Source organism: Triticum aestivum, chromosome 3D (assembly GCF_018294505.1).
Source record: "Triticum aestivum cultivar Chinese Spring chromosome 3D, IWGSC CS RefSeq v2.1, whole genome shotgun sequence".
In the NCBI taxonomy this organism is placed as follows: domain Eukaryota; kingdom Viridiplantae; phylum Streptophyta; class Magnoliopsida; order Poales; family Poaceae; genus Triticum; species Triticum aestivum.
In genome coordinates, this window is record NC_057802.1 from 618876371 (window position 1) to 618902927 (window position 26557).

General features: G+C 43.7%; 2 protein-coding genes across 2 annotated transcripts; one reads left to right on the top strand and one right to left on the bottom strand.

Moving 5' to 3' along the window:
- Positions 1–8646: 8646 nt before the first annotated feature.
- Positions 8647–11956, bottom strand: LOC123075998 (uncharacterized). The gene is made up of 4 exons (XM_044498470.1): positions 11777–11956; positions 10457–10992; positions 10078–10141; positions 8647–9280 (listed from the first exon to the last, which is right to left on the bottom strand). Exons 2-4 carry the CDS (start codon positions 10981–10983, stop codon positions 8807–8809), a joined length of 1065 nt encoding a protein of 354 aa, XP_044354405.1. The 5' UTR covers positions 10984–10992; positions 11777–11956; the 3' UTR covers positions 8647–8806.
- A 7404-nt stretch (positions 11957–19360) lies between these two features.
- On the top strand, positions 19361–20895 carry LOC123075999 (23 kDa jasmonate-induced protein). The gene is made up of 3 exons (XM_044498471.1): positions 19361–19612; positions 19752–20028; positions 20507–20895. Exons 1-3 carry the CDS (start codon positions 19443–19445, stop codon positions 20690–20692), a joined length of 633 nt encoding a protein of 210 aa, XP_044354406.1. The 5' UTR covers positions 19361–19442; the 3' UTR covers positions 20693–20895.
- The last annotated feature ends 5662 nt before the right edge of the window (positions 20896–26557 follow it).

Here is a 26557-nt window from a genome sequence, read left to right on the forward strand (position 1 = left end):
CAACCTCATCGTTCACAAGGCCGAGTTCATTGAGTGGGTGCCTCTAGGGTAGGATGGCAACAAGTGCACCTGGCTCATCAACCAGCCTGCAATTGCTCCAATTAAGGTAAACACGTCCAGTACATCCCAAATTTATCTTTTCCATAATACAATCGTTCATTAGTTTTATTGTCGCATAGAGCTAATACATCGGATATAAGAGTTTAACTGTCTAGACTTTGTATATGCATCGCAAGTTCGCAGCAACAGCATCTTACCTATTGAACAAAATTTGTATATACATCGGATATAAGAGTTTAACACACACCATTCACATTGAGAAAGACTACGAGCATTGTTTCAAGGTGTTGGTGCGGAATCTGCCTCTTACCGTGAAGAGCTCTCAGTTGCAACTCTTCTTCGGCAACTACGGCAAAGTGTCTAGCGCCAAAGTAATCTACAAAATTGGTTGCGCTGTACAGCAATTCCTATTTGTTTACTTCTTTTGTTCTTTAAATATACAACGCTACAAAAGCAGCATTTTTCCCTATTTGTTTACTTTCTTTTCTTTTCTTTTTTTTTCATTTTTACTTTTATGTTGTGCGGAAATGCGTGACATTTTTCATCAAATTCGATGAACCTTTTCAAATTTGATGAAATTTTAGATTCGATGAACTTTTTTCCAAACTCGATTAACGTTTTTTCAAAATCGATGAATTTTTTCCAAAATTGTAAAACCTTCTTTGAAAAACCGATGAACTTTTTTCCAAAATTGACGATTTTTTGTTTCAAAATCGATGAACCTTTTTCAAAACTGGAACTTATAAAAATCGTTGAACCGTTTTCATATTTGGTGAACTTTTTCACAATTCCTTTTTATTTTCCCAATTTTGGTGAACCTTTTTGAACCCAAGAACATTTTTGAATAAATCCATAACCCCTTTTTTATTTCACAAAACACCGAAGGCCGGTCTTTTTTCGGAACCAGCGGCGCATCAAAGAAAAAAATGGAATGCCAGGAAGGCGAGTTCATGGCGCGAACGATTTGTTTTGAGCGAGCGAGCAATAAAAGTCTGGAGCAACCGAGAGAGAAACTTTAATGGGCCGCCGCCCACTCCTGCTCACATGAGCGCCCGATTTCCTAACCGGCGCTAAGGGCACCGATTAGAGGTCTTGGGTTGTACCCTAGAACGTGATGTGGCCCCACGGTCTCAGGTTTCTCTCCCCCGACACATCCCCACCAACGAAACGAACCTGAGGAAGATGGATTTCAATTGCAGTTTTTATTTTGAAGGTAGACCCCTAATAATAAAGGGGCTATTGCTTCTGGCGGTACTTCATGAAAATTAACCTCAAAGTTCAAAATATTACCTACCAATGCCACACATAATAATTGATAAAAACACCATTTTACACAGGGGAATCCTCTGTCTGGGGCGGCCCATGCTATACTGCACTATGCGTGCTGAAAGAAGACACAACGCGGCCGTTTGAGCCGGCCCGTGTTTCTTAAATTTCATTTTATTTATTTTTCTTTTATATTTATTATCATTTAATTAATTTGGGACTATCGAAAAGTTCTGAAAATAAAAAAATGAGGTTTTTGAAAGAAATTTTTTCGAAATCATAAATTTTTTGTGGATTGAAAAACTATTCGTGATTTCGTAAAAGAAATGTTTGACTATCCAAAAAATGTTCAAAATTTTGAAAACATTGGTTTGAAAAGTCAAAAAATGTTCATAATTTTTTAAACAGTTCGTGTACTAAATTGTTTAAGGAACTTGAACAAAATTTTGCTAGTTCAAAAAATATTCACGAACGGATAACTATTCCTAAAATTCAGAAAATGTCCATGACTTACGAAATAGTTTAATCATTCATAAAATATTCGCATATTCAAAATATGATCATGAACAGTTCCCCAAAAAAATGTTCGTCATTCTAGAAATGTTTGCCGCTTCAAGAAAATTGTTTCAAAAAATGTTCCCAATTTTAAAGACAGTGTTTGCAAATAGTATAAACTGTTCATGATTCACAAAATGTTCTTGATTGAGGAAATGTTCGAAAATTGTGAAAGTGTTCATGAATTTGAAAATGTACACAATTTCATATAGGTTCACAAGTTTTAAAAAATGTCATGATTTAATTTTGTTCATGATTTCACGAAATTAATATTGATAGTGTATCTCGGTGATGAAGCAAAATATGGTCATGGCCGTGTGTGATCATGATTTTTTTTCATTTCAAATTGATAGTGCCCTTTTGCTAGTACCAATAATAATTATTATAAGAAGAGTAATAAATATAATAAAGTGGCTATTGCGTCTGGCCGTACGTCATCAAAATTGCTCCGAAAGTTGCAAAACATTACCAACAAATGCCACATATAAGTGATAAAAAAATGTTTCACACAGGGGAATCTAGGGATCTCCTATACTGCGCTTTGCGCGCTGGGTGAAGACGCAGCGTTCAATTTGGGCCAGCCTATGTCCTGGCGGCCTGTTTTTTATATTACTTCTTTTATGTTTTTTTTCTTTGTGTTTTTCCTCTTTTGTCTACTTTTAATAAATTGTGAACTCAAAAAAGTTCCGAAAATTAAAAAAATTATCATTTCGAAATAAATTGTTTAATAAATGATCAAATGTTTCTGTATTACAAAAATGTTCGTGATTATGTAATATAATGTTGTTTATTCAAAAAATGTTAAAAGTTTGAAAAACAAATTTCATAATTTTTTATAAAATGTGTTTTATAAAATTTTAATAAAATTGAACAAAATTTCATGAATTTAGAAAATGTTCATGAATGGAAAAATATCCTAAAAATTAAAAAACTCTTCGTGACATAGGAAATAGTTTATTGCATTCAAAAAATGTTTGTTGATTGAAAAAAATTTCTTTAAATAATTGTTTTTGTTAAATCATAAAAATGTTTGTAAATTTAAAAAATACATCCACCAATTTCCAAAAAAAGTTCATCGATTCTAGAAATGTTCGCTGATTCAAAAAAACTGTTTTAAAGATGTTCACAATATTTAAAAAAGGTTTGCAAATAGTATAAACTATTGATGAATTCAAAAATATTCTTGGTTTTAGAAAATAATCTAAAATTGATAAAAGGGTTCACAAATTTGAAAAATGTTCACGATTTCAAATATGTGCATGAGTTTAAAAAAATGTTCATGATTTTACGAAATTGAAAGTGATAGTGTATTTCGCTAATGCAGTAAAATGTAGCCAGTGCCATTAGAGATTATGATTTTTTTTCTTCTCGTTGCAAGGCCCGGGCCATTATGCTACTGTTAACTAAGTACTCAAAGAGGCGTCATGTATGGTTGGGCCAACCCCATGATCCTCTAAAAAAACACATCTCCACCAATGCACCAGTGAGGTCGTTGTTCATGTCTGGATGGTTGGGCCAAAGCTGGAGAAGAGGAGTCCGACGGGCACCGGAGACATGTATCTACAGTGTCGAACGTACGGATCAGGTCCAGCCGTAATAGTGGCCAGCAAGGTCATTCATCGACCTGATCCGTTGTCGTTGATTTCGTATCTCTATATTAGGCAATCTCACCATACCTCGTCTATTTTACTGTTATATATATATATATATATATATATATATATATATATATATATATATATATATATATATATATATATATATATATATATATAATTTGTTGATATAAATAATAAAAATATTTTGTCATGGATACCTCATGAAGGTATCAATTTTTATGTATACATGTATTCATCTATGCGTACAAAATTCACAAGCCGACGAGTCACATTATGCGTATGTAAATATGTATATCTCTTTCTTTTTATTCATTCATTCTCACTCCACCAATTAATGTGTGTCTTAATTCTATTCAAATGAATAAATAAAAATGGGTGGACGTACCAGCTATTAAATGCTAGGTGCCTAGGCACCTAGGTGCCTCAAATTATATATATATATATATATATATATATATATATATATATATATATAACAGAATATTATTTTGTTACCGCTCGGCCCTATAAGGATGCGACGTGCATGCCATAGCAGAAACTTCCCGACCCGACCCCAACCTAACCCGCCTCCTACCGCTGGAGGCAGCCGTCGCGGGCGAGCGAGCGACGGCAGCAGCCGGAGCGAGGGAGCCCGCGGCGCCGTGACGGGTCGCTCCTCCGACCCGCGTGCTGCCGCCGGCCGGCCGTCCGCACGCCTCCCCGCCGACGGGCTCGCCGGCACCTCCCCACACGCCTTCCCTCCGACGGGCGCCGGCCCCTCCCCGCGCACCTCCCCGTCGACGGGTACCGGATCCTCCCTGCGCACCTCGCCGTCGACGGGTGCCGGATCCTCCCCGCGCGCCGTCCCAGCCTCCCTCCGCCGCCGCGCACGGCCATCCCCGCCCCGCGCCGCCACCCCGAGCCCCTCCGCCGTGCGCCGCCACTCCGAGCCCAGCCGCCCTGCGCCTGTCACCCCCCGCCTTGCGCAGCATCCTACCGACCGGATCAGCCGCCGGCCGAATCCAGCCTCGCTCCCGAGCTTCGTCTTCTTCCTCGCCGAGACACGCGACAGCCACCCCAGTTCGGGCATAGTAAGTACCTCAGTACGAGTTAAAAACGGTGGTCTATTCGGAATAAAAGAAATGGCAGAAATTCAAATTGTAAAAAGTTCAAGTAAAAAAAGAAACCCCATGAAAAATCCTGCTTAGTAAGTATCTCAGTACAAGTCGTAAAATAAGAGAAGTTCAGAACATCGTTGTCAAAAAAAATTGAGTTCAAAAAAAAGAAAACAAAACATTTCAATAAACTTTTTAACAAAATCACGTTCAAAACTAACTTTAACCGTATTTGAATTCGTATTTAAACCGTAAGGAATTAGAAAAAACTTTCTATACGCAAAAGTTGCGCATTTTCCATAGCTTTCCAACGGCGTATCGTTTACGTCAGCCGACAAAACGTTTGCAAAAAACAGCGAAAATATTTTTCGTCCAGAATTTCACTATTTTTCAAATTACTTTTAAATCATATAGAATTTAAAAAAATAGTAGATATATGGAAGATGCGGATTTTCACAAGCTTTCGAACGCCATCTCATTTGCTCAATTCCGACACACCGTTTGAAAATTAAGTCCAAAATACGATTTGCGTTTTCGGTTTTGAAAAAACGGTTTTTTCAAAACTGCTCTTAAACCATAATTTTTTTGCAAAAAAAATTTATAAAATTGTAATGTGGATGTTACACGCCCCGTTTCGACAAAAAAATTGCAAAAAAAAATTGAACTAAAGAACATGATTTTTAACAGAAACAGAAAGCATCAGTTTAAGCGCTCGAATTTCATCAGTTCAGCCGCTTGAATTCATCAGTTCATGTAGGGTAACAGAATAACCCAGATATATATACTAAAAAAATGCCCTTGCGTTGGAACGGGATATAAATATTCTAATACGCTAGCTTGTGATTTATCTGTCAATAATAATGTGATTGTGTAAATAAATGTTCATCAAATTTTCACCGTGAATTATCATATATTTTGATTAGAAGTTTGGTAAGTAAATTAAAGTGAAATTGATTCAGAAGGTAAGTAAATTAAGGTGACTGATTATCATATACATGGAAGGTTGGACGAAGGGTTGGTGAGAAGAAAGGTGAAATGGAAACCTTATATTCTTTTTAAGTAGTAATGATACATGTATTCATCCGTGCGTAGAAAATCCACAAGCCGACGAGTCACATTGTGCGTACATCCATGTATACCTCGATCTAAAGAGGATGCATGTAACATGTATATCTCTTTCTTTTTTATTCGTTCATTCTCACTCCACCAATTAATGTGTGTTTTAATTCTATTCAAATCAATAAACGCAAATGGGTGGACTTGCGAGCTATTAAATGGTAGGTGCCTAGGCACCCAGGTGCCCCAAATAATATATATATATATATATATATATATATATATATATATATATATATATATATATATATATATATATATATATATATATATATACTAAAAAAATGCCCGTGGGTTGCAACGGGATATAAATATTTTAATACGCTAGCTTGTGATTTATCTGTCAATAATAATGTGATTGTGTAAATAAATGTTCATCAAATTTTGACCGTGAATTATCTTATATTTTGATTAGAAGTTTGGTAAGTAAATTAAAATGGAATTGGTTCAGAAGGTAAGTAAATTAAGGTGACTGATTATCATATACGTGGAAAGTTGGACGAAGGGTTGGTGAGAAGAAAGGTAAAATGAGAACCTTATATTCTTTTTGAGTAGTAGTGATACATGTATTCATCTATGTGTAGAAAATCCACAAGTCGACGAGTCACATTGTGCGTACATCCATGTATACCTCAATCTAAAGAGGATGCATGTAAACATGTATATCTCTTTCCTTTTTATTCGTTCATTCTCACTCCATCAGTTAATGTGTGTTTTAATTCTATTCAAATCAATAAATGCAAATGGTGCCCCAAACAATATATATATATATATATATATATATATATATATATATATATATATATATATATATATATATATATATATATATATATATATATATAAATAATGCCCGTGCATTGCAACGGGCTATAAATATTCTAATACGCTAGCTTGTGATTTATCTGTCAATAATAATGTGATTGTATAAATAAATATTCATCAAATTTTGACCGTGAATTTTATCATATACATGGAAGGTTGGACGAAGGGTTGGTGAGAAGAAAGGTGAAATGGGAACCTTATATTCTTTTTAAGTAGTAGTGATATATTCTCCTGATCTACAATTTGTTGATTTTACGCTAAGCCAAGGGTGCGTGCACGATCACGGCTAAAAACGTCACCCGGCTTACTCTAAGGCGTCAGTTTGCCGACAAATACTGTTTAATTACATATCGGCTTACCGTAAGCCGTGGGTGAGCCGCAGCACTCGGTTTACCATAAGCCACGGATTGGACGCCCCCATGCCGCTTGGCGCCATGGCCAGGCTCGATTCACCTTCAACTTAGGGAGATCGGACTGGAGGCACTTTCGGGGGTGGAGAGGAGGCGGCACTCGATCAAGACTCGAGGAGGGAAGGTGGCGCTCAGGTTACTGATATCTCGGGGCGTGGAACCTATGATGACTCGCATCAGATCAGGCTGATGAACGGGGGTGGTTCTAGCTAGTTTATTTTTTATAGGACGGTGTGTTGGTTTTCCCCAATCGGAGCCCCACGATTTTGGGGGCCGTGTGCTATCGCACAGTTCGCACAACCTTGTTGACGGGCCTGCTCAAGTGGTGGCATGAAGAGCAGGCAAGTTGTGGCGTCTAGGTTGTGTGTGAGTACATGGGCGTGAGTGCCTGGTCCCTTGTATATATACTACTTTCAGTCAATGAGAAAACGGGCCGTGAGGGCTAGAGGAAACGTGTAGTGCATATGTTCTCACCCCGAGCAAGTGGCAAAGCATTTTCTCCTTGGTGAAGTGTGTGTATGTGTGTGTTCTGTGTTCAGTTCTTCTCACTCGATGTGTGTTCTTGTGTGAGGCAAAGAAAGAAGAGAGTTGTGTGAGGCAACAAGAGGTAGAAGAAGAAGGGTGCTGTGAGAGGCAGCACCAACAATTGGTATCGGAGCCTTGTAGATCCACGGCGCTGATGACGGCGTCGCGGATATCATGTGGGGTGGAGAACTATACGTGAGGTGAAGCTGTCGGTCAGCGTGATGCCGTTGGTGGCCAGTTGCGGTGCGATGCCGCGAGATGGTGATGGCGTGGCGATCGGTGCAATGAAGGCGTCGTCCACGTCAAGAGGTGTCTGCTGCGTACGGCAAGACAACATGGTGATTGGTGCGGCGAGGGCATCATCCACGACAAGATGGTGCATGGTGACCAGCCTTTTGCATGTAGTTTAGTCTAGCTTATCAAGTGTCCAGTGAATTTTCATCTGTATGCGCGAAGTACGCGAGATGCTGGGCTGCCGTGCGATGCCGATGGTGCCGTGAGATACGGCGACGACGTGAGATGCGGCAAGATGCGACAGTGGCTGAAGCGTCACGAGCTGCTCGTTAAGATTGAGCCAAGTGATCTAGCCAAGTCATAGTTTGTTAGTAGACGCAGGTTGGTAGCTACATGTGAGTTGTGAGCTAGCTTTCCTCATGTATGTAGGTTGTTCGGCCACAAGTGGTTGCCGGGTCTTGTGGAGCATGGAGATACTTTAGGACAGTTAGTGCATGAAGCTAATTAGTGGAGTAGTGGCTCAAGTGATGGCGTGAAGAGCCGGCAGGTTGGGGCGCCCAGGTTGTGCGTGAGGATCTTCTGAAGATGCCATCATGTCTTTCATTTCATTCAAGCACTATGCTGATCCATTATAATCTCTCTTTCTTTTTTTCTCATTTTATGCTGGTGCTCTCTCCTTTTGGTACCTGTGAGTTTATAAAGAAAGATGCATGGTGTAGGGGCTGTGGAAGCACTCATTCATCACGCCCGTCTAGCTCATTTGGTAGAACGCAACCTTGACGGAGAATGCCCTCCGTTTGTTCTTGGCTTCTGGTGTTTCAGAGGCACTTGCGGGATCATGTAGTGAAGATGCTTCATCCACCAAACTCAAGCATAAATATCTATTTAACCCATATTTTCTATAAATAGAAGCATATAACCCAAAGTCGATCAAAAACAATATCATCGAATCAACATGTATTTTATTCATCACGGAATACAACAGCTTCCTTGCCGGGATATTATTTTATTTTAGGCCGGAGTGCACAATATATCGGCACTTACGTACTCACACAAAGACATAAGTATATATCCCTTTCGCATATATGGTAGCATAAACAGTTCACAGTTCTGGGTAATTGTGCTTCACCAGACGAGCAAGTGGAAGACCATCGGGCATAGGTGCCACACGGCAAACAGTAAGCCCGTCTGTTATCTTCACCTGGCTCGTTCCACTGCTGAAAATCAAGTCAAGCAGTGCACCTGCAGCAATCCCAATGACCACACCAATTCCGAACCCGACGACTGCTCCGACTACCGTGACAGCTGCAGAAGCGATTTGGATGTTAAGCGCTATGAATCCAGCTTCTACAGCAGCAGCAGCTAGGTCTCCCACCACAAGGCCAACTGCTGCAGTTAAAGCAGTCACTGAATTCCTAACCACTGCCTCCAGCTTATCCTCTGCAGTGAATATGTCCCACACCATTACACCTGCTGTAAAAACCAAAACTGCAACCCCGAATTTTCCCAAAGCTTCAAATGTGTAAGTCACCACGGGTTTTCCTTGTCCGGCTTGTGCAATAATATTGTCATATACCTGGAAAACATGCAGTTAGCAATAATCCTGCCACTAAATCCAGTTAGTGTTCAGGTCTAAGTACGTTTCCTTATTTGACATGTTAATTGACCCGTACGTGTGTCATAGTTGGCTTGCATGCCATATGCGCAGTCTTGGTACTAGCAGGTTTGTTCATGTCCGTGTAGGTTAGTACTAGCTTAGGATTAGGTTTCTAGTCTGGTTAGGAGTGGTGGTGTTGGTTATGGTACGTGTCAGTATTTTTGTCTGGCCGTGTGTGTCTAGGCTGAAAGCTTGTAACGTGAGATTGTATCCTGAAGAGAAGAAAAAGAAAAGAAAAAAAAGAAAAAAAGAGGAAAGAAGAGAGGCACAACACGTGCCTTTTGCTAAAAAAATTGCGTGACCTGTTCGTGGTGATTTGATGTGATTGATCCGCGGACGAAATTCCAACATATTTAGTACCAAGTTCTCACCATACATGGGTTAAAAAAATGGACTTGAAATCACCAAATTCAACTACTTCAATTCAGTTTAGTTTAGTTCAACAAATTGGAGCTCTGAAGAATACGGCATATATCCGTTCTATATCTTGACTCTTGATGAGTTGAAACATATTTTTTTATGTCCTGACTTCTTTCCTTTTTAAACCTTTTGTTCACACTGCACAGTACCACGAATCCTTTTATATATAAAAATTAGAATAATATTTAAGTACTGAGACAAAAATTGTACTATGACACCTTAAACATTGTTAATTAAGCAATTAATTTGTGATAAACTTATAAAGGGCAAGGTTTAGAGAATAAGTTAGTTCATACCTGTAGCTTTTGTATATCACCCAAGTTTTTGAAAGCCCCCCTAAAACCAAGCTTTGCCATATTACTGCAAGGAGGAAAGCAATTGAAGTTACATGTACTACCGCAAAAGTACTGTCATTAAGTCTAAAGAGTAAACAAGGATTGTATTCTCTAAGTGATTTAAAAATTTCTTTTATTTGTTCTCAGGAATGTTAAAAATATTTTAGCAATGTTAAGCAAGTACAACAGGATTTCTACAAATTTCAGCAAAGTTCAATATCTTACTATTTTCATAAAAAATCAATTTTGGTTTCCAGTTCCCATCATGTGAAATAATAATAATAATAGTGATAACAGTAATAATAATAATAATGATGATGATGATGATGTAGGGACATACTCTTGCACAAGATCTTCAAACAAGATTTTGCTTTCCTTGAGCCATTTTGAGAATTGATTTGGTACAAAATGCTGAAACTTTTTGGCATTGTCAAGCGCAGCTTTCTTATACATGCCGGCCTCAAGAGCAAGGCGCTGAGCTTCCTTCTGCTGGGTGGCTGGATTGAGCCACTTTAGCTGGTTGATGAGATCATCACTGTGGGTCTTGAGCTTGTCAAGGTAGGTGAGACGTGTGTTGTAACTACGGATGAATTGGAGGGATGTGCCAATAGTCTTGGTGCAGTAGTCATTGACATCCTTGGCAATTTGTTGCTTGGCAGGATCCTTGGTTTGCGCTATCATGTCCTGTGCACTTTCAAGGACATGGTACACCTTATCACGGGCATCTTTCGCATCTTTGAGATACTTTTGCTGCTCCGCATATGACTCGAACTTAAGCTCTTGAAGCTTCTGCACTTCTTGTCGGTGGATCAACTCAGCTAGCTTATGTAGCTGACCTGGACTTAAATCAACTGGATCACGAGACATGATGTATGCCTGAAGAAAAAAAGATACAGTAAAAAAAAGTCGAAGTGAGAGACGGAAGGATACAAGACACTAGGATTCGATTGCATAAACAAAAACAAAAATAACCGCGCTGCCCTTGCCGTAGGGTACTGAGTTTGGGCATGGGTCTTCTTGAGTTTCCAGTAGCGTCTACAGTGAGGGCTGGATCGACGATAGTCTTCGACGAAGTCGGAGTCGCTTGCTCGGAGATTAGGGAGGGCGATTAAGTTAGTTGGGGAGAAGTGATGACCATGAAGCTGGAGTGCTAGGTTATTGGGGTCCACTATGTTGAGGTGTGTGGAGTTTTATGTGTGTGCTGCTTAGTGGTTTGTGATCATTGCCGTCCGGTTTCCATTAATTAACTAGGTAACTCTCTTCCTTAATTAAGGGATGAGGGAAATTCTTTTGCCCCCGTTCAAAAGAAAAGCATACTAGCTAGGCCAGCAGCTGAAATGGTACTACTCGAACTCCAGATCAGATCTACCTCCATACATCATCTGGGCTGGGATTGGGGAAGGGAACATACTAGTATTACTACTTGGGAGTAAGAATCAATCAATCATAAAGTAAATTATGACAGTACGTCAGTGTGCACAATACAATACGAGCTGAGGAATGAATAAAAACTGAATAGTGATTAAGATTATCAATTCAGGTGGGCGTGTACTCCACATTAATAGATTGACTCCCCCCAAGAAAGAAAAATCCATGCATGGATTCTAACAACATGAACAGACAGGGGAGGGGAAGGAAAGGGAAGGGAAGAAGCACTCACCTTGGCCTTGGGGTTCCACGGCGACTACAGCCGCAAACAAGGAAGGATCAGCTTCGATTGACCACAAGGATAGGCAATGAAGGGGCTTGTTGTCCTGTCCTGATCCGAGACTCTCTCTCACGCCCACAAGACAGAGAATGGTTGTTGGTGTTTATAAAGAAAGAGAGGCAGAGGCCGTAGTTGGAAAGCCAGGGGCAGGGGCATGGGCATGGGCTTCTGCTTAGATTATACTAACCATTTGTGTATTTGGAATGAGGATTGCAACTTTGCCACTTCCATGCATTTTTTGTCTTATTCCTAAAGTTTATGCTGCTTCATAAAACACATGGCCTTTCCCCCTGCTAACATTATCTAATTTCTTAGAGTTCCTCCTTCGTCCTAGCCGTCAACGTGCACACATACGTCTGCTGCACCATGGAGGTTGGCTCGGAAGAGTCGGGAGGGGGTCCCTACAATCATGGCCAAGGCAGGGGCGATCACCTGAAAGAGTGGCGTGCCAACGGGAAGGCGGAGAAGATGCCTTCCAGATGGAGTTCGCCCATGTCGGACTATATGAACATATTACTTCAAAGACATGAAACAGTATCCTTAAACCTTTTTCATAATAGGTTTTTGTTATCTATGAGCAACCTAATCATATGTTCACGTTTGTTTTGTCGGTTCATATGTTCATATATAGAATAAGTATTGAAGTCACGCCTTAAAAGTGTGCCAGTGTCTAAAATATTGTGTACTGGTTGTAATGGAGAGTATCATGTCTATGATACTAGTGTATGATACTACATCTGTAATATATAGTACCATATGTTGGTATCATAAAGAGTTAAATTTATTGTCATGCATGACACAAAGTAGCACATCATTTAATATGATACGGTATCATATGATATGATACTCAAGCATTTCTTTCTTCATTTAATTTCATGCCACCTCATCAAAATAGCTTAGGTGGCATGTATGATACTCACATTTTATGGGCAGCCTTATACAATAAAAGCAGTGAATAGGATAGAAATATGTGCAAAAGATGAAAATAAATGATCAACTTTTTTCATGGTTGCAATAAAGATGTAGCCTTTGCATTTGCGATGGCCACCCTGCTAGTTGCGGAAATAGAAAAAAAAATAAGACCTGGCAATTTTGACAACATACTCAATATTCTGTTGTACTCACATATAAAATTTTGCCAATGTAGTGCTGACTTTGTTTTTTTTTCCATGACACCATCAAACTCATTCGTTGGCGAAACATTTTACATGAGTAATACATGATCATGTTTCTTGCCAAAAAGAAATCATGATGTTTTCAAATTAGTTTTGCAATTACTATAGTATCTTTGAAAAATGGTGCATATACAGGCAAGTTCTGGACGTCCTCCTCTCTCCCTCTTATATCGTCCTCAATGCATCTCTCTCTCTCTCTCTTCGCCTTCCCCACAGGGGTTGGTATCCGCCCTCGCAGTAAGAATTCTGATGTGAAAATTTAGCCACAAGATACTTGTACTATCATGCCTGTGTGCGTACGGTGGTGAGCCAAATCTATAGCGAGCGTCGAGGCCATCGGTGCCATGGCCGCGGAGAATCGGAACTTCGTCGAGGAGCAGCAGACACTCAACGAGACCGCATGCAATGCTCGCGTGGCACCCTCGGATGCACAGACGGGGCTGGCGGCGCGGGCATTCACGGACGAAAATGCCAGCAGCTGCACGTCGTTCCTGCTGCTACGCGGAAGAAGTCGGCCCGTACATGTTTATCGCTGACCTCGCCTCCACCGACGACAGCCTGGTAGCGGACTCTAACCAGGAAGAGTAATGCATGGGAGACTGCAGCGCCTCGTGGCTCAGGTGGGATAGTCTGCACTAGTAGAAAAAAGGCCTATTGTCCCGGTTCGTGAGGGCCTTCTGTCCCGGTTTGTGAATCGGGACTAAAAAGTCGTTACTAATGTCCTTGGCCTTTAGTTCCGGTTCTTACGCGAACCGGGACGGGGGGCCTTTGGTCCCGGTTGGTGACACCAACCGGGACCAATAGGCATCCACGCGTCAGCATCTGGCTGGAGCTGAGGTTTTTGTTTTTTTAGGGGCTGATTTAGGGGTTTTGGGGGTTAATTTAGGTTGTTATTAGGTAGCTATTAGAGAGAAGTGTCATCTCTTATATCTCCGTGCTTGGTTTACCAACGCTACGTACTGCTATGCCTAAACATGGCTTAGATTGAAGTGAAGGCAACATGTGGTGCATGTCGAAAGTAATACTAATCCTAACTTGATCAAGTTTGGATTGTACTACTTTCGACATGCACCACATGCATGTTTCCTTCACTTCAATCCAATCCATGTTCATTTCACCCGCTGATATATAATAACTCTTCATGCGCGCATCATGCATCATCATATATAATAACAAGTCCTACTAATCATCATCATACAACTTCTACTCGTTATTAATAACATGTCATACGATCATCATCCTCATAGTCATCGAACCAACCCTACTTAATTGTTCTTAGCACATGATCATCAGTATTAGGTAGGACCGAAATACCCTCTTTAAGGTAAAATAGTATAAAACAATATAGACCCTAACTCTCCATTATGGAGAATGGAGATCATCCTGTCTCCAATTTTTGCGCTTCGCTTCCTTTTGCTTCCAAGAACCTCCTTGCGACTGTTCATACATTTTTTCCATTCTTTAATTTGCATGTCTCCACTTCTTTTAGAAATCCGGTATGGACAGTTGAGATTCGTAGGATGACCTGGTTGTACGTTCAAAACATCAAGCCTACCATTCTGATACATCAAATGAGGCACACAATCCTCTGAGATTATCTGTTGAAAAACATAGTAATAACTTCATAGTTAGCAATGATGTACTAGTTTTAGAAGTATGCAAAATATGCACGGATGTCGTAATATTAAGAAATCTTACCAGGGTATCTCCATAGTAGTTACCGTAGTTCAACACGTGCACTAGTGGCACGTATTGACCATAATGTGGAGGAGTTTTACAATAGATATTGTAATTCTCAAGATCAGTACAAAATCCGACCAGATGAGTTTTCTCCTTATAAGTTAACTCAGAGCCATCGGTGTAGTAGGTCTGTCTACCATGTTCCGCACATTGTTTGAACAATCAAAATAAGCTGTCAATGAAAATAAGCTGTCAACTATTTTGAAATGAACAATATAAATTAGCTAATAACTATGTTTGAGAAACTCACATAGCGGTAGAATTGGAGGCGTATCAACAAGGACCCAAATGTCCATATTGTCTTGCTCGATGTCAGGATCACCAAGATCCATGGTGACAAGCATACCCTCATCAAAACCATACATCTTGCAAAATGCTTCCCAATTTTTGAAAACCAAAATGGGTTACGCTCTCAGAATTATACAGATTTACTTCAAAATCTATATCATGATGGGTCCTTAGGTGAATTTTTCTTGTTTCCATACTTTCATGGTCTTCAAAACCCATCCTCTTCAAGACGTAGCATCTTGCATGGCATGGGATAAGCTAGCCAAATTGTAAAAGATGAAAAGTACACGTTGAAATAGTTGAAGTCGTGCTTAATTACGAAAAATAACACTTGTCGTCGTTGCATACCGTTTCAACATCGAAGGTCTCCTCCAGCTTAATACTGAAGCGCCGATCTTCGTCCAGGTGAGGCCTATCGCACTGACCTCGGTCGTCGTGGCACCAGTCGCACTCCCCCGGGAGACTTTCGTCGTCCGAGTACGGCATTTCCTATGTTCATAATTCAAATATTAAACGTCTACAATTAAATATTTGTACTAAAAAACCTAAGTTAGAACATTATTATTCATCACGGGTTGACTATCGGTTTGTCGAGTCTTTTCTTGAAACTCTCAGCTCACGTGGTGTATACATTCGACCGTTGGTGATGGTCGCTCCTCCATTTGTCCCCGAGTGCATTACACCAAAATGTCTAGCACACGGAAACAAAGGAGAAGCGACCCCCACGACAACAGTCGGGATTCTTCGTCCTCTCATATATATATGGTGGAACTCTCCCTCACTGATTCCTCTCTGACATTTGCGACCGTCGGTGATGGTAGCTCCTCCTTTCGTTCTCGAGTGCATTACACCAAATTGTCTAGCACACGGGAACGAAGGAGAAGCTACCCCCACGACAACAATCGGGATTCTTCGTCCTCTAATATATGGTGGAGACTCGACAGACTTACAGTCAACCCGAAATATCGTTTAATTATCTTTCTAAAAGAGGATTTGGCTCGTCTCACCTCGATGTCGGAGGGGCGGTGACGGGGACGACGGCGGGGATGATGGAGGGGCCGGGGGCTCCTAGATTTCTGCGAAAACAAAAACCCTATAAGCTATCAACTAATCATAGTGCTCTCCAATTTTAGCATTCAAAGTAGGAGTAGTTTTCCACTTTGAGCATTCAATAAGCAAAATCAAATCACAAAATAAAGTAGTATTCAAATTAGGATGCATTCAATTATAAGCAAAACTACATCATCTCCATGCGTCCGTACATCGTCGAATATTATCACTAATACACCTCGAATACTATCATACATATAGCATCGCTAGTACAGCTAGAACAGTAGCGTCCGACGGGTATCGGCGCGGGCGGTGGACACCCAAAGGGACGGAACCATCACAGGATCATAGCTCCAGTGAGATCCCTGAAGAACCTGCCAGGTATTGTCGAACCTGCCCTCCAACGCAACCATGTAGTGACGGACGTGCTGGTCCTCCTCGCTGACACGGTGACATACCACCTCCGCGGTGTCCGGAAGCCTCGGCACCGTCACTGGCCCACGCGACCGCCACCAAACAAGGATGGGGTCAACGACGGGCTGGCTCCTCACCAACCTACGCCCACCGGAAGGTAGCACCTCCCAAAACCAGCCCGGCGGAGCCCAGTCCCGGACATGGCCCCTCTGATCAAGCCGGCCTCCTCCGCCGAGTCGACGACGAGGATGCGGGATAGGCATCGTTGACGTCGATGCGGGAATAATTGCTTTAACTAAAAAAACAAACTAGTTCTATTAACTTCCTTGCTAAAAATAAACTACTTCTATAGTAAAATAAACTAGTTTTGTTAAATCAACTAGTTCAACTACTAATTAAGCACTTACTATAAATAAATAAAGTAGTTTTATTAATTAATCAACTAGTTCAACTACTAAGCACTTACTATAAATAAATAAAATAAAGTAGTTCTTACTAAAAATAAACTACTTCTATATATAGTAAAATTTAATAAAATAGTTTTATTAATTAATCAACTAGTTCAACTACTAAGCACTTACTATAAATATATAAAATAAAGTAGTTCTTACTAAAAATAAACTACTTCTATATATAGTAAAATTTAATAAAGGTTGAAAGTTGGCATGGTATCATCATTTCATCCACATAGCATCTTCAAGAAAGTTTAGAGGGTTACGGCAAAAACTGGATGCACTTCGTGTACAAAACGGACAATCTCTTTCAAAGTATCCGGATTTCATACGGAAACTCGTCTGTTACAAAGGGATATCATTTTTTAAAACTTATTTGAACTCCTGACTTTTTTTGTGTTCAAAATGCACCATTCAAAGCCACATCATCATTTTTCAATCCTTTCTGACTTCATTTGTTATTTTTCATGCATTTACTAATTATTTTGAGCTATAAGACCCTAAAATTGAAAAGCATTTCAAATGAACTCTGAAAAGGTTGAAAGTTGGCATGGTATCATCATTTCATCCACATAGCATGTGCAAGAAAGTTGAGAGGGTTACGGCAAAAACAGGATGCACTTCGTGTACAGAACGGACAATCTATTTCAAAGTATCAGGATTTCATAGGGAAACTCGTCTGTTACAAAGGGATTTCATTTTTTAAAACTTATTTGAACTCCTAACTTTGTGTGTGTTCAAAATGCACCATTCAAAGCCACATCATCATTTTTCAATCCTTTCTGACTTCATTTGTTATTTTTCATGCATTTACTAATTATTTTGAGCTATAAGACCCTAAAATTGAAAAGCATTTCAAATGAACTCTGAAAAGGTTGAAAGTTGGCATGGTATCATCATTTCATCCACATAGCATGTGCAAGAAAGTTGAGAGGGTTACGGCAAAAACTGGATGCACTTCGTGTACAAAACGGACAATCTCTTTGAAAGTATCAGGATTTCATATGGAAACTCGTCTGTTACAAAGGGATTTCATTTTTTAAAACTTATTTGAACTCCTGACTTTTTGTATGTTCAAAATGCACCATTCAAAGCAGAGACTGATTTTGAATGGTGCATATTCAACACACAAAAAGTCTGTAAAGATCGCCAACCCCAACATAAAAAAATGAGCATAGATGCGCTTATAGAGAAAGTTCAACCTAAATTCATAATAAATTTCTATGAATTTCAGAGAAACTCACTCTGAATTTAGGTCAAATTCCCTGTATAAGGGCATCTATTTTCATTTTGAGAGGAGCTCAACAAGGCAAAGTGGAACGGGCTTATAAACCGGTGTGAGCGCCCTTCGGTTGGCGAGGTGGGACTAAACTCTGGCGGCAACGAGGACCAACCCTTTAGTCCCGGTTTGTGGCACAAACCGGGACTAATGGTCATGGGCCAGGGGCGAGGCGCATTGGTCCCGGTTCGTGCCTTGAACCGGGACCAGTGGCCCACGTGGCCCGGCCGGCCCCCTGGGCTCACGAACCGGGACTAATGCACCCCATGGGTCCCGGTTCATGCGAAACCGGGACTAATGGGCTGGCCAGGCCCGAACGAAAGCCCTGTTTTCTACTAGTGCTGTGTCCCATGTCCTAATCTACCTCGTTGATGAACACGCCTTCAATTCCCAGGGCTTACGGCCATCGGACATGAAAATGGCAGTGAATAACAAGGAATTGGAGGATAGGCATCGGCGAACATTTAGACTAGGTTAACTTCTAGATGCTTTTTATAATAAAATATATTTAAAATGTAATGAACTTGGTCCGATTTAAATGGAAATTGTCCTCCAAATCCGGTGTGAAATATATACGCAGAGGGTTGGATGGTCAGCTCCCGCATCAGTGTCGACGGATGCGCGGGCTGACGGATACAGTGTCCCTTTTCCGTGTCCGTGTTGAAGTTGGCCTTATCTGGAAACAATGGGCAAAGATTCCTTCCGATGGACATCTATCTATATCGTGCATGCTTTAATAATCTGCCATACCGATTGCACTGTGATGCCATGCCGCATGGACGTCTAGCGCTAGAGAGGAAGTAGTTTTGTGGGAAGCAACTTGTTTGCCCTATGACAATGCTGTTGGTGGGCATCTTTTTATTGGGGAGTGAGTTTATCTCGGCACAACGAGCAAGGATTCCTCACGATGAGCATCTATCTATCTCGTGCTTCTCGAGTGTGCTATGCTATACTATACTATAGAGTATAGTAGTAGTATACTATACTATCCGACTATCCCCGTGGGCCATGCCAGGCTTAGCTGCCTTGGACAGTAGTAGGAGCTCCTCCAGGAATCAAGTACTCACTCTTCCGGCAAGGGACCTCGCATTGCATTGCATTGCCAACGCGTGTATAAATACTGGCAGGACTACATGTACAAATTCATTCATTCATTCTCTCACAGCCATCGATCCATCTAAACTAGGTGGAGCAGTACATACACAACAAAGCAAGGCATAATGGCCTCAGGAGTGTTTGGTACCCCCATTTCGGAGAAGACGGTGCTAGCCACTGGAGAGTATAAGGAACCAATTACTCAAAAGGATGTTGCAGACTATACCATGAAGATGATCAACGCCGGTGGTAAGGATATTAACGCACAAACCTTCGTCGACAACCTCAAGGAGAGGTTTGTTTCTGTCTGTCTTTCTTTCTTTTCTTCTTTCGTTGTGCATCATATATTTCTGCTTCTAGCTTGTTGCCATCCAAACAAATTTCTTTTAGAGAGAGCTTAATCTGATCCATATTTTGGCTACACTGGTATATAGGTACGGTAACGGAATATCTGTAAAATGCCTCATCTACAATGCCACCGGTGCCACTTTGAACTTGGCTAACTACAAAGATTGGCACGGCCATATCTACGATACACCCTACCCATCAGATATTCAGAATGGGCAATGGGGGGCATTTCTCCACGTCCACCCAAGTGGTGCTGCGGTTGGTTCAGCTGGTGCCGTTGTGTATCGTACCAAGGTCCCCTCCAGCAGGAGCTCCTGCGATTGGTTGTTCTCCTGGACCGTCCCCTACATTGGTGCCAATGGGGTAAATACTGTGATTTATCTCCAAATGTTGTATCTTACCTTTTTCTCTTTGTTTATGCTCCAAACTAATTTTAAATAAATTTATATGTAATCAAAAGTAAAAGGTGAAATTCACTTGGCAGGTGATGCATTTACAAAGCTGCAAATTATAGTTCTTTTAATTAAGATATTATAAGATCTTGTTTCATTAGTCTTGATAAGTACATAAAAAAAATCATATTCCTATATAGTTATATGAAAAAAATTAATGATTTAAAATATGAATTACATGCGTGCCCATTAATAGTGTGAATTTTATTTAGGGACAAGGGAATATGTTAATATTCACATCTCAATTCATATGAACTTAACTCGTACAAATAAATAAACTAACCTAAACTTAATCAAATTGAATTTACTTAGTATATTTTTCAACTGAAAAAACATGGCATATATCCCAAAACTCTACTAGTGCATGTTCTAATATTTTATGTATGTAGATCTACACCGAAATCCGTGAGGAAGGGCACTATCCAAGTGTGGGAAGCTGGGATTATATCTATGATGTGAAGCTGGAAAATGCAGATCTCAACTCTACTGATAAAAACTATGGATATGTTTCCAAGACTAACATCGGTGAAGGCTCTACCATGAACGCCCGTGGAGTTTTCCAGTTTCCCTACTAGATCTCTTTGCGAGCATCGAGGGGTTATTGTGGTCTTCAAAGTCTTTTGTGGCGAGGACGTTTGGAGATATTATTTTCCTTTACTGTCTTTGTGGTGCATTTCCTAATATTCGGTGTTCATGAATAATCAAGGAAGAAGACAATAAAAGAGATGTAATGTGCAATTTTATATTATATATCAGTGTGAAACCAATCCTTTTCTAATGGAGTGCCAATAGGTGGGTGCTGGATTCTCACTCACAAGTTTATACCACGTTGAAGTTCTAATACACCGTTTTGCAAATAAATGCTTTAATATACCTATATCGAAATCTATGTATTCTTAATGTGAAGGCTTTAGACTAAAAAAAATAAGTTTCAATAATATAATTGTGAGACGTTACGTAAATTATGGATGTTCATAACACCTATAGTATAATCCAAAATACTTAATTGAACTAATGCTTCATCACCTGATTATAATGAATATGTTCATCCAATGAACAGCTCCAGTTGTTGGGCCCTGGCTGTGTCATCGTGCACATATCCAATTAGTACGATGTTGTCCGCTTTGGAGCCAAACACCCACGGATTTATTCTTGGGCTTCTTCCTAAAATATAGCTAAATTAGGTAATCTTAATGTGAAGGCTTTGGACTTCTTACTACGAATTTTTTTATTAGAAAATATATTGTACTTCAATTTCTTGACAGAAACAGATGTTTCCATGAGATATAATTGTCAAATGGTATGTACATTGTGGATATTAATAACTACAACAATCCAATAGAAAATATTTAATTGAACTAGTGCTCCATCACCTAATTATAATGAATATGTGATCCAATGCAGAACTCCAGTTGTTGAAACAAGTACCTTCTTCCTTATCTAGCCGATATGGGAACTGGTTTTGCATCCTAACAACAATAATATAGTGAAACCGGAATCGTTGGTGGGAAAGGACAATGGTTCCCCCCTACAGGGTCCAAACGCAGCTAGAGAACATGTAAATCAAGAGAACCTGTCGCCCAGTAAGCCTGATTGAGTTGGCTGCCTATAATAGGTCCACTCAGTCAATCGTAGGTTTGCCAAAAATAGGTAGAAAATTGGATACAAAGACATGAGTGCCCTAGGAATATGTTGCACTATCCTAGGTATCAATGACAATTACGCCCATTTTACTATGGGGTAGGGAGGGTATGTGAAGTAGGACATGTATTTGGAGCTCTTGGGTGCCCGTGAACCACGAGTGCGTATCTGGTGATACGACACATCATATCATACGGTGATCCAGTATTATATTGGGCACTGGATCTGTACCGGATGGACATGATGGAGCATACTCCCATCCCATTTGCACAATATGCATACTGCACCCTAGACTTATCTTGTAATTGAGCGACAAGTCTGGTCATCTTCGCCTCGTATTTGGTCCTGCTCGTTCCCCCACCGCCACCGGGCACGTGTGGGTTGTTCCACCGCTACTAGCCACCGTGACGGCAGTCCCATCTATTGTTGCTAACCCCAATGATACACAGCTTGTTTATCTCACGCGCGGTACCTGTCCGTTGCTCAGATTCGATACAAACTCTCAACCTAAGCGGGCCAAGACAAACCTCTCTCCACGGACACCGTAGTTGGAGAATGTACGCAGCAAGGACCGGGAAGAGGCAAAGCCGTCTTCTTCGTTGCATCCTGGGCCATTTTTCAATTGTTTGATTTCTTGATTTTGGTTTAGTTTTAGCACTGGATGTCTGCGCTGGGGGAGTCGGTGTCGATTGGGTGATTCCTCTCCGAGCCGCTGCAGTGGCGTACGATGGCGCAAGTCCAGGCTGTGCTGCCGGCTACCATGGGATATGTCCAAACATCAGCAGATTCTGAGCTGAACCTATTGGGGCAAGGCAAGTTATTTGTGTAGGTTGCAGCGGTTGAAGTTTGATCTACATGCTCCAAATGTGTTTGACATATGCATCCTCCAAATGCGTTATATCTGCATCCTCCAGAGTTGTACTCCATGTTTATTGGCAATCTGTTACTCGGAAAGTGCAACACATATCGAAGGTGTCGAGCTCTATCTGGTTACTTTATCCTCTAATCTCATAGTGTTTGTCCAGCATCTACTTTTTAGAATATATATGATTGTTTTGTGAGCTTTTTCTCCACAATGTAACCCTTGATGACATTCGCAAAATAAATTTAGCGGTTAATCAGTTGAAGCCTGCCATGAAAGTATTTACAGAAGTCTTTATGTTCTAATGAATTTCCATTAGGAAATAAGTTTGAGCACATATAGGCACACAAGAATGCACTACTTTCTTTGGCAAATTCCTTTGGCGAGTCATGGATAAGTTTTAGACAGGACTGGAGTGTCACAACACTTACACTTGATGTGGCTAACTGTCGTGGTATTTTCGCGGGAGTAGGCATGGGGTACCGCATCACGGCAGATGCCATGGGGTGGCTTGAGGTGAGGGCAAGACTGCAGTAGAATATCCGAGACGGGTATGCGAATAGCACGCGGGGGTTCACCCGTTTCGGGGCTCTCCGGAGAGATAATATCCCTATTCCTGCATGTTTGATGATATATGTGGAGTATATGTAGCAGTATAAAGCGCTCCTGTAACTGTATCTGAGATCAGTGCAGTGCGCATCTGGCCTCGTATATGTGTGTGAGCACAGGTGTGTGCATGAGTGCTCTTGGCACTAGTAGCAGTGTAGCATGGAGGTATGCATGCGTGAATGTGTGTGGCCAAGAGGCCATGGTGGAGCCTGTGGCCGTCAGCCTACCCTGGTGCTCCTTATAAAGGGAGCCCAGGGGACAAGGAATGGCCCGCATGACCAACTATACTATTTGGAAGACAGCGACGTGACGCATTATGCCTGCTACGTCACTATTAGTCAATAGTGTCTGACTATTGGCTACAATGTCTGCTTTATCAGCAATAGTGTCCGTGGTACGGCCATTTTGTCGGTGTCGGTGTCGGGTCGGAGCTGCGGTTGACTTCGTGCAGCAGGCCGACTGGAGCAGTCGGACGAAGAACCGGCGGGAGCAGCCGGGTGGCGAGCCGGCCGGGGCAGCCGAACGGGGAACCGTCTGGAGCGGCCGAGTGGCGACCCTGCCGAAGCAGCCAGACTGAGGGGCGTTGGCCGCCCTGATGTCTTGAAGCGTTGTTTGGCTGTCTTTGGGGTACCCGGGGGTCATTCCCCCGACAGTAGCCTCCAATCCTCCGGGAGAATTGGAATGTCGGGCGGAGTATTTTTGGCGGGTGTTGACGTAGAAGATGTTGATGACGGCCGGCTACGGACCGCAGCCGGGGCGGCTTGCCTCCGGAGGGGGTGCGCGAGCACACCCGCTGGGTGTAGCCTCCGAGCCTCCGAGAAACTTGGAAAAGTTGGGCGGACGGTCTTGTTGTTGATCATGAAGCCGACGGCGATGTCGAGAGTGCCGGGCGCGGACGTGGGGTCCGCCGGCTGATTGGCGCGGGGCCCTGCCCGGCGCGGACGTGGGGTCTGCCGGCTGATGCTGCCGGGCGCGGACGTGGGGTCCGCCGACTGAAGCCGTCGGGCGCGGACGCGGGGTCCGCCGACTGATGCTGTCGGGTGCAGACGCGAGGTCCGCCGAGTGGTGATGTCGGGCGCGGACGCGAGGTCCGCCGACTGATGCTGTCGGGTGCAGACGCGAGGTCCGCCGAGCGGTGATGTTGGGCGCGGACGCGAGGTCCGCCGACTGGTGGTGTCAGGCGTAGACGCGAAGTCCGCCGACTGGTGTTGTCGGGCGCGGACGCGAGGTCCGCCGACTGGTGTTGTCGATGACCGCCGGCTGCGGGCTGCAGCCGGCGCAGATTGCTTCTAGTGGGGGGCGCGCCAGCGCACCCACTGGGTGTAGCCTCCGGGCGACTCGAAGAGTTGGGCGGAGGGTTTTTGCAGTCGATGTAGCAGAGGCAGCCGGGAATGCTAGTTGCAGCCGGTGTCGGGCCTGTAACCAGCCTCCGAGCCTCCGGGCGAGGAGGGGTTCCCCACGGAGATTATCATGCAAAAAGACAAGATTAGTCTGCGCAGATGTATCAAATGTTTGTTTTTAGCATTGCAAGTTTTATGCGGAGGGTGTCGACTCGGTTTCGTCCGAGCCCCCTTCAATCTTTTTCATGTTCCCTCCGCTCTTTGGCTTGTGCTCTCGCTAGCCGGACAGCCGCATGATGGTCTATGGCTGAGAGCGGGCTGCGGAGTGAAGCGCACAGTATTCAGACTGTGGGAGCAGATTCCACGGAGCAAATACTTATAAAGAAAACGGCTGGGTCGCCCGAACCGTTTTCTCCCCGGACGTTTTTCGCGTGGGTGGCCTCCAGCGTTTGCTCTTGCTAGCCGGGCAGCCGCGCTGCGGTCTGTAGCTAAGACGAAGAGTGAGCCTTCGATACAGTGCACGCTGCTAAGCCGCATGTGGGAATGAACGTCTCAGGCCAAGCGGTCAGCCTCCGGGCCAACTCTGGCTGGCGCCGGGGCGAACAGTAGTGCAACTGTAATAAAATATGGGAATAACCCCCAAGCTTCACTCGGGGTTATCCGTGTTTGCGCGGTGCAAAAATATGCGGGTGGAAGCTCACATTGGTTTTGACGTATATGGGGCAGAGGTTGACGAAGACAGCCGGTGCGGCTTGGAACTCGCGGAGCACGCAGGCACACCCGTTGCGGGTAGCCTTCGAGCCTCCGGATGCTCAAAGGGGGGTCCCGGCCGATCGGGCCCGACCAGTTAGGTGTCGAGGCGGACCGGCCACCTGGCCGGCTTGGCACAGTAGGCCGGGCGCTGGAACGGGCAGGCTGGGCTGTAGTCGGAGCAGCGTCGCGGGCGGGTGGAGGCGTCTGGCAGGGCGGGTCACGACTGGCTATCCGAGTGGCGAAGCAGGCGGACGGGCAGCCGGACGGACCCTCCAGTCGGCCCGGAGTTGAAGCAGACGGGCAGCTGGCGAGGCAGGCTCGGCAGACGGACGGTAGAGCAACGTCGCGGGGCACAACAACATTTTCCTTCTTTTTCTCTAGGCCGGCTGTTGGCAGCTGGATCCAAACTTTCTTTTTGGTCAGCTGGCCCTTAACTTTTCTCTCACCCGGCTCAACTCTTTTTCTTTGCCCGCCCCCGCGTGGGCAGCCGGCCACATCAGTGGGGGAGAGGGAGCCGGCCAAGGCGCGCCGGGCATAGCCGAGGGCGGGGCGAGGAGGCGCACGCGGAGCCGGCGGCCGGACGACGCGCGGGACAGGGCGAAATGGGGCAGCGGAGCCGGCTCGTGCGGGGAGGCGGAGCGGTCGCAGCCGGGTCTGGCTGCGGCGGCGAGCCGGCGTTGGAACGCGGCAGGGGGAGACGGGGAGCCACGGAGGAGGACAGCGGGAGCCGGCAGCGGGCTAGCTGGGGGCCGGCAGCCAGCTAGGCCGACCGGGTGGTCGCAGTCGGCGCATAGGAGGCGGACACGGACGAGAGCCACAGGGTGCTCGCCGGGCTCGGGGCGGTAGCCGGCATGGGGTCGGCGGGAGGCCAGGTGAACGCGAGGCCAGGCGGCGAAGGGGAGCCGACCTAGGGCCGGCGCGCACGGCGCGGAGGCTGGAGCAGCGCAGCCGGCTAGCGGCGAGCCGGTCGCGAGGCGAGCGGCGCCGCACGCGGCGCGGTGAGGCGATGGGGAGGCGGCACACGGTCGGACCCGGCGCGGCGCGGGAGATGTAGCGGACGGCGGGGCTGCGGGGTCGAAGGGGAGGCAGAGCGCAGCTGCGCTAGGGGAGCTACAGGGGATCGGCGGCGCGAGGGGAGACGCGGACGGGGCCGCCGCGAACAGTGCTGAGAGGGAGAAGGCAGGGGCGCGGGCCTTCAGCTTGGGGGCGACGGGAACCTGCCTGCGGCGCTGCAG